At 36.2% G+C, this 8,999-nt stretch overlaps 1 protein-coding gene across 1 annotated transcript in view; it reads right to left on the bottom strand.

Moving 5' to 3' along the window:
• Positions 1-7,841, bottom strand: part of LOC107704647 (MORC family CW-type zinc finger protein 4-like) — a 23,064-nt gene extending 15,223 nt beyond the window's left edge. The window contains exons 1-9 of the mRNA XM_016507631.1: positions 7,720-7,841; positions 7,556-7,628; positions 6,466-6,598; positions 6,158-6,378; positions 4,596-4,743; positions 2,894-3,053; positions 1,675-1,803; positions 634-753; positions 288-391 (exon numbers count right to left, since the gene is read on the bottom strand). Coding sequence (XP_016363117.1) covers positions 288-391; positions 634-753; positions 1,675-1,803; positions 2,894-3,053; positions 4,596-4,743; positions 6,158-6,378; positions 6,466-6,598; positions 7,556-7,628; positions 7,720-7,761 — 1,130 coding nt within the window. The 5' untranslated portion in view covers positions 7,762-7,841. The remainder of the gene's footprint in view (positions 1-287; positions 392-633; positions 754-1,674; positions 1,804-2,893; positions 3,054-4,595; positions 4,744-6,157; positions 6,379-6,465; positions 6,599-7,555; positions 7,629-7,719) is intronic.
• Between the last annotated feature and the right edge of the window lie 1,158 nt (positions 7,842-8,999).

The raw sequence follows: 8,999 nt of genomic DNA, 5'->3' as shown, positions 1-8,999 counted from the left end.
AAAAATTATAAAAAATTAAAAATTAAAAAAATTAAATTAAAATTATTATAAAATAAAAAATGATTAAAACATAAAAATGTACAATGACATTTCTTTGACTTATATTGCTAACTCTGTACTTAAACCCATTATTTGTGATCAGCTGTACAACAAAATGTTCAGTTTCACCAAAGCTTGTTTCTCTGTGGCAGTAGATTTGAATTTAGCGTCAGTCCTGCATTCAAATGAGTTGCTATCAGAGGCAGACGGCGCAGGGTAAAGTTTGTGGTGAGTTGCTGAAAATTCACCTGTACTCTTTGGTGTACTCAAAATCCTGCTTGTTATGAGCAGGCTTGAGGAAGTTACACTCAATTACTCCGATGACCCCGACCCCCGACCTTTGACCTGATGACTGAAGGAGAGAGATAGGAAGTGATGAGTCAAGATGAGTCACAATGAAAATGCACAGTTATTGTTTAAGTCATCTGGAGTATGTTATAACCAGGCCCAGACAGAATCTATTGAAGTTTTCAGCATTTCTGTGCTGATTTTGAGGAGATTTCTGTGGAATAGCTAATAATAACATGAAATGCATGTGCACATTATGTGTGGACCTGATTATACCTCATTTCTCCACATGAATGGATCCAGTACCTTGATTTGGCAGCCAACTTTCTGATGGGCCTTTATCAGTCTGTTTTTATGGTACATCATAATTCCATACTGCTCCTTATTTTTCGGGTTGAATCCAAAAGTTATCTTCACTCTCTCATTCTGAGCGGCAGCATTTAAAGAAAATACTCTTGAGTCAAAATTAGTTTGACTATGGGTTGATGGGGGGGAAAAAACAGATGAAAACAAGTCCATCAGTTAACTTCAAAACCTGCTGTGGATGTCAACCACAGAAACAGGTAGTGCAGGCAGGATTATAGTTAAAGGGGTCATATGATGCTGCTAAAAAGAACATTAGGTGTTATGCAAATCTTCCCACATCGTGACATAGATATGTGGGGGCGTGTTAGAACGAGCCGTTTTAGGTAGGCGTGGTTAACTCTTAACTTTTATAAAGAATATCTCTTTGGATTTGAGACTTTAGTCTTTGCAACTTTACAGATCTTCTTTATGCACCAAGAGCTTGTAACACTCCAAAGAGAAAATAAAAATTTTAAATCGCATCATAAGACCCCTTTAACTAAAAAAATTTTTTTTACTTGAAATAAATGCTAACTCAAATAAAAAAATCAAATATAAAAAAAATGTAACATTTTATTTCAATTATTTGCCAAATTCAGCATTTCACATTTTCATTTAGTTTAACCTGAATGTACTTGAATAAATAAAACGGAAATAAATTAATGAACGGAACATTTTTAAAATAAAAACGAACACAAAATACATATTTTTAAAAAACAAAAAAGACCAAAACACAGATTACTAAATGTAATTAAATTAAAATGAAAAAAGAAAAATATAAAAATAAATGTCAAAATTTGGATACATTTAAAAAAAAAAAGGCAAAAACTGAATTAAATTAATAAAAAAATGTATTAAAATTTAAATAAAAACAGAAAATACAAAAATAAAAACTAATTAAAAAGAATGCTAAAAACTATAATAGTATCTCAGTGATACTGAAACAACACTGAGTGCAGGCTGAAATGATAAACTCAGGTTTTGAAGTAAGTGAAAGGATACGATGAACTGGGGTTTATAGACGTCGTTCTCGATCATGGACAAACTCTTGGCAATCAGCTTAGTCTGAACTTTCTTCTGTCTCAAAATGATCTGAATCCTGGGCTTCAGGTAAAGGATACTGAGATACGCCTGGAATGACAGACAGAGGAATTATATTTGTGTTGGTGTTTATTTTGCCATTCGATTCTCAACTCCACTGGTCTTCAAGGGCACGTATCAAACCGTCCTTGATCTTTTGAGATAAAACATATTCAAAAGTTCCTCCCCGGTCCAAAAAATAGCATTTATAGAAACCAAGCTGCAAAAAAACGACTCGATCTGTCCGACAGATGCATATTAATGCTTGTCCAATAACATTTAGATATTAGTATTCAGTAAACATATGATGTATTTTTGTAGGCCAAAACCCGTAAACGAGCATTTTAGCTCTTCTGGTTCCATCATCCTGAATTCAATGGGTTTTTGAACAAGTTTTTGGTTAAACGCCTGAAATAAGGTCTGAGGTGAACACAAGCTCAAGATAATTTCATTCTATGACAAAATGAATCCGTAAAACCACTCGTGATTTCAAGTACTTGTCTTGAAAAAGGCAGTTAATTTGGAATTTTTGGGTACAGCGGTTTTACAGCCTTATTGTGTTCACAGTCGCACTCTAGCAAACTACTCTAACTCAAACTTTCAGGTCAAATGTTTTTTTAAGTAAAGTCTAAAAGAGTTGACGGTGACGTTGAAGTCATGTTACTGGGGTGTAGTTCGCTTATAGCCTATGTTTAGCTTTTTAATTCTGCCAATTGTATTTAGCCTTCAAAATTCATAAAAGTTGTGTTCATTTGTGAAGATTATCACAATGAATCAGACTTTTGTTGGTCTCAGAGCGTATTTTCTGAAAGAATCCAAAAGCCAATGGAAAAATTCTATTGGGTTTTTGTTGAGGGAATCAGGCTGATGCTAACTTAAAAATAATTATATATACTGTATATAGCATTTTCAAAAAAAAGTATGATTTGAAGACTTTATCTCTGACAGTTTCTGATCATTATCTCTGCACCACAAAGTTACTTTAGAGTCTCAAATTCACACTACGACACTGCATTAACATTCTCTCAGCTCCACCTAAAACACACACACATTTGCATTCACACTATAAAACAACCACAGGCCATAAATATCAGGAAGTTTCTCGGTCTGTTGGCCATCTCTCTCTCTCTCTCACACTCACTCTGAGAGAAAACTCCATCTCAGGGACGCCGTTACTGTCTCTGCGTTGCTTGTAATAATCTCTCCTCCATTTTCCCTGTGTCTCCTCTGATCTGATCTCCGGCAGACGGATGTCCTCTGCATCCGTGTCAAAGTCAAACTCTGGCTTTCCATCTTTATTTCTGTCAGACAAGATTGTAAAAAAATTTATTTAAATACAAAAATGATTTAAATGTCCTTATAATGATTCAGTATTTTTGCATTCAGGTTAGATAGAAAGAGAAATCTTTGCTTTTGGAGAAAATTTGAAAAGATTTTAGAAAGCACATTAAAATATCATGCCACCCACTATATTTTTAGTGTTATTTTTTTTTTTTTTATGTTTTCATTTTTATTTATAAAATGCATCAAATGTAAAAGAGTTATGGTGATTGCATTTGCACTTACATTTATGGATTTGGCGGACACTTTTTATCCTAAGCGACTTGCATTTAAGGAAAACATTTTATCGGTTTCAGATAAAATATACTAGCATGTTGCATTTATTCTAGCAAGGAAGTGGCTAATAAACATCTGTCACAAAATCATCTAAAACAAACCAAAAAAAATGGCCATTATGTAAAATGAAACACTGTAAAAGTACTGTTACCTATGGAAGAATGAGATAAAAAGGTTGCAACTTTTTATCTAACAATTCAGACTTTATGTCTTGCATTTCTGAGAAACAAGTCAGAACTGCAAGATATAAACTCAGAATTTTAAGATATAAACTTAGAATTGTGAAATGTAAACTTAGAAAAGCAAGATATAAACTCAGAATTCTGACCTTTTTTCTCAATTCAGAGTTTACATCTCACAGTACTGGGGGTTTTTTTTGTTGTAATTGTGACTTCACACAATTCCAACACTTTTCTTTGCAATTCTGAGTTTATATCTCGCAGTTCTGACTTTTGTTCTCAAAATTGTGAGACAGAAGTCTGAATTGTGAGTTATAAAGTCCAAAAGTCTAAATTGCGAAATAAAAAGTTGATGTGTTTGAAAAGGCTGTACTTTTGCGTTGGGGTCACATTAACTCCCTTATTGACCCCCATTGGTTTCCATGCAATTTGCCAAAAATTAACACTTTAAAGAACACTAAAGAGTCAGGTAAAAGAAAAAAAAAAAAAACTTTATTGTAGCTTGTCAAACACTAAAATATGAAGTTCATGAGAACTTATAAAATTCAAGACTCAAAGATTCTTGAATTCTAAATTCTTGCGAAATAAAAAGTCGCAGTTACCTTTATTTAGTTTTTATTCCAAATCGGAAGCAGGCTTCCATAGATATCTGAGATAAAATCTTGTAAATGTACTCAAAAATACAAATAAACACAAATATCACTATAAAATTGCCAGTTACATATTTGATTGCTTTGATATGCTATTTGTTAGAGATGAGAGAATCACATGCTTTTAGGATGATTAAAATGACTTGATTTGTTAAACTAAGCAGTTCAGGGTTATATTCAAAACGAACACAAATCAGGAGTGTGTTGTTGCGACAGGGTCAGTACACTCACCTGCGTGCAACATTTAAATCACATGCAAATTAATGATGACACTGAACATAATGGTTCTCCTGTCTGCATTTGCTCTGTAATGTCATCTTTTACTACGACTGACCGCATCCATGCAACTCTGGTAAAGTAGTTTGAAAACGGCCATGCGAGAAAGCAGCTGACAGACCTGCGGACGTTCCAGATGAGTATCTTGGTTCCTTTTTTGCCCTGAATGGAGTCCAACTGCTCTTGTAACTCAGAGACGCTCTGGAAGAGAGAATATTTCAGGATGGCTCTCAGACTGGCCTCTGAATCCTCCGTTACCACCAATGTCTGTGAGACAGGAGTTAAAGGCAATGTTTTGTCCCACTGAGAAATCAGTCTACAGTCTATATGCATAGAGTACATGCAAAACGAATACATGCATCTTATTTTTTTTCGGATGTATATAGTCTATGCATATAGTCCACTGGTTCTCAATTCCAGTCCTGGGGCCCCCTGCTCTGCACAGTTTGCATGTATCCTTTATTTAGCACACCTAATTCAGATCATCAGCTTGTTAGGAGAGAGCTACATTAAGTGTATCAGATAAGAGAGACATACATAGGCTGCGTTTACACGTGGCATTAACATGCGATCACCATGATCCGATCAAGCAGATCGGATCATCAGTCAATCAGGACATGTCGCGTTTACACTTGGCAACATCAAGTGACATCTCTATCTGGATAAACGATCGGATCTCTCTTTCTTATTTAGATAAGTCTTCTGACCATTCGGGAGAGAGGGGGCGGGGTTTTGTGTGACGTCAACCTGTGAATGCAGACTTGATGGCTGGGTTGCATTTACATTACACTGAGATCCGATCACAATGCGTTCTCGACTACCTCTGGACCAGGACACGCTGATCGGATAAAATTCCGATCAGAAGCACGTTTACACTTGTCTTTTCCATTTATATGTGGACAACATCCGGATATAGGGTCGCATGTTAATGCCAAGTGTAAACGCAGCCAAAATGTGCAGAGCAGTGGGTCCCGAGGACTGGAATTGAGAACCACTGGTCTAGAGTCTGTATACATAGAGTACAAGCATATGCATGCAAAACAAACATGCATCTTATTTTTTCTTTAACCCTACTGTTATGTATTTGACTCGCACTCGATTTTTCAAACTGTTCAAAGTACTGGTTAAACTATTTATTTCTTCTTGAAATATGTTGCATATTACTCATTTAGGGTCATGAATGTGTGTGCAAAGTTTTGACACATAGATGTGTTTTGAAAAGGCTGTACTTTTGTGTTGGGGTCACACTAACTCCCCTATTGACCCTCACTGGTTTCCATGCAATTTGCCAAAATTAACACTTTAAAGAACACTAAAAAAAAAAAACTTTATTGTAGCTTGTCAAACACTAAAATATGAAGTTGAGGAGAACTTATAAAAATTCAAGACTCAAAGATTACACGAAATTGAGACTCGTCTTGTGAATCATCCCAGGAAAATATTACATTTCTCACATATTTTATATTTTATAGTCTCTGACAGGCTAGAATAGATGTTTTCTGTTTTTTATATGAATCTTTAGTGTTTATCAAAGTGCTTTTTGGCAAATTGTATGGAAACCAATATGGGTCAGTTTGGCCCCAAACACAAAAGTTTTTGAACACGACAGAAGGGTTAATCAAACAGAAAAATTTTTGAATCTTGAGTTGAAAGATCTGTATTTTCTACTGAACAGAAGGATATTGGTCTGTTGGTTGAACGGGGCAATGGGTACGATCACAGCCTGAGCTTTAATAGCCTGTAAGAAGCTTTGAGACAACATGCCCACGCTCTGACAGCCGCCATTTTTTGTGAAGATCAGAGCATCGCGGCCCAGGCGCATTGAACCCGACTTAAACCCGTTTCCATACACGCCGATGGGCTGATGACTGCTTTTACTGGAGCCTTTTTCTGTGAATCCAAAGCTGTGAAGAAAATGAGAGGTTCCTCTTCACAAAATGTCTATTTCCTTAACAAGACTCGAGGCATCATTTGTGTCTGTTTTCACGCACCTGAGCATTTTGTGCAGTTTGTTGGGCGTCATACCACTCCCGTTGTCCATAAAACTGAGGCACAATTGTTCTCTGACCGTCACAACATCAATCCAGATGTTCTTGGCTGTGACGCCTGGGTCAGATGCATTATCTACGACACACACATGCAGAGAAATTCATCTAATTTGAGTGCAACTGCATTATTTACTGTACATGCACAACATGATTGCTTTTTGCAACACTTTCTGTATTCTCTTACAGCCAACTACAAGCCATTGCAAAAAGGCAGAACTCTAAATATAACCTATAACCTACAACCTAAAAACAGACACACAAGCATTTAACAGGATGTCAAGAGGAAACTGCGGAAATATTAAGATGGATTTTGTTAAACCTCACATCTTGATCATTAAGTGATCAAAAGCAAACACGTTTAGAAATATTTCCACCATCGTCTCAATGTTATGAACGCAGTTTCCTGTCTCTAACGGTACCGAGATCCGATCCTGAAAGCTTTACATATTTCCATCAGCCTTTACCATAAACCATCTATCAGTCCTTGCAGAAACCGCAGGTGTAGTTCAACACGTTTCACAAACACAAGCGACGCGATCCTTTCATTCGTCTTCATTTGAACACTACATCTATAGTTTTAGTAAACTTATTTTTGACAAATGTTTTGCTTGTAAAATGTTCATGCATCTTTAAAATGCAACTTCCTTTTTGCATTATTCATTTGCTGATGCTTTCACCCGAACTAAATCAGTTTATGCATTCACTGGGACTCGAAACTGTAATCTATTAAACACGTGTTGCTCTATGCTGTGTTGTGTTATCAAATGCAATGACATTAAGACATTTTAAGCGTTTAGATATTATGGATCCACTATGCATTTAATCTAAGACACAACTTTACCTTTTAACATTACGCCATTAATTATCTGTAAGGTACTGTAGTTTGCCTTAAAATAGCTGCAACAGGTGCACAAGTGCTGTGCCTACTTATTGTCAAAGAGATTAGCGGAAGTTAAAACCGAAAGTATCGCCAGTTCCTGACAAAACCTGAGTTTTTCCTCCGAATAGATCAATGCATTAGTGTTTAGCTCACCGATGAGTTCCGCGACTGCACTGAAGGGCCATGTGTGACTGGTGGAGTTGCTCTCGAGGTACGACGGGCTCATCTACAAAAACAACATTACGCAATATAATCATTGTAAAGTATATCGTAGTACGCGAGAAAAGACTTCAGAGAAGAAAAGAAAGAGTACACACAGAGCTCAGCCGGATCCCGTGTTCGCTCAGTCTCGCCATCATGAGGGTTAAAACACACGTCAAATTAAAAGAGATGCAGATGGTTCATTCTTCCTCCTCCAGTGTGTGTGTGTGTGTGTGTGTGTGTGTGTGTGTGTGTGTGTGTGACGTGACACTCACACCCAGAGCTCCACAGAGCACATCTCATCCTGAAACTGCCTTTTTTTTTCTTTTTCTTTTTTGAGAGTTAATGTTTCCTATGTCGTATTTTTTCATCATAACTTTTTTAATCATTTAAAAACCATTTGAAATATTATATGATTTTGAGTGTTTTAAGTTACACACGTTATCACATTTCGTTTTATCATAGGCTATATTAAATATAAAGCTACTTTTTATAAATGACATTATCTTCACTGTATAATAAATAGCCTACTACTAATATGACAAAATAAAATGAAAATACTTTATTTCATATTTTAGCGTTATATTTATTATTTTAAATAATTATATGAAATAATCATAAAATAATTTATTAGCCTATTAATATTATTGTAAAATACAGTTTAATAATAAATAAATAGCATACATTTTAATTTTAAAAGTAAAATAATTATTAAATTATTAAAGAAACCTGCAGATTGTTGTTTTATTTTTTGTTCTTTTGTGGGGTTTTTTATGTTTACTAGGGATGTAACGATGCATCCCGAGCCGGTGGAAAATCAATAAAAATTGACGATTAGAGTCGGTTGAGATGTTAAAGGGGTCATATGATGCGATTTCAATCTTTCCTTTCTCTTTGGAGTGTTACAAGCTCTTGGTGCATAAAGAAGATCTGTAAAGTTGCAAAGACTAAAGTCTCAAATCCAAAGAGATATTCTTTATAAAAGTTAAGACTCGTCCACACCCTCCTAAAACGCCTCGTTTTAACAGACCCCCACATGTCTATGTCACTGTGTGGGAAGATTTGCATAGCGCCGCCCAAATGTTCACGCAAAGAAAGAAGGCGTAACTTTTATTCTCGCTGTAGTATTGTTGCTGCCGCTGCCGCCATGTCGTGGAGACGCTGTGTTTCGTTGTGAAAGCGAAACTACTTTGTTTGATCTTCCAAAAGAGGACGATATCTGCTTCGTCATGCCTGGAGCTGATCCGTGCTGGTTGCTGAGGAAATACATCAACTTTGCGCTGTGGATCACCGGATCGGCTTTCACCGTGGACGAAGCGAATTCCAGCCCGGGGTCGACACATGTGGTTGCCGCAAGCCTCCTTCGTCGAATCCGCCGGCCGCGCCATTCTCAAGC

Source organism: Sinocyclocheilus anshuiensis, unplaced genomic scaffold, assembly GCF_001515605.1.
Source record: "Sinocyclocheilus anshuiensis isolate Anshui unplaced genomic scaffold, SAMN03320099.WGS_v1.1 scaffold1646, whole genome shotgun sequence".
NCBI lineage: Eukaryota > Metazoa > Chordata > Actinopteri > Cypriniformes > Cyprinidae > Sinocyclocheilus > Sinocyclocheilus anshuiensis.
Note: the sequence above shows the minus strand (reverse complement) of the source record. Positions and strands in the feature narration are given on the sequence as shown.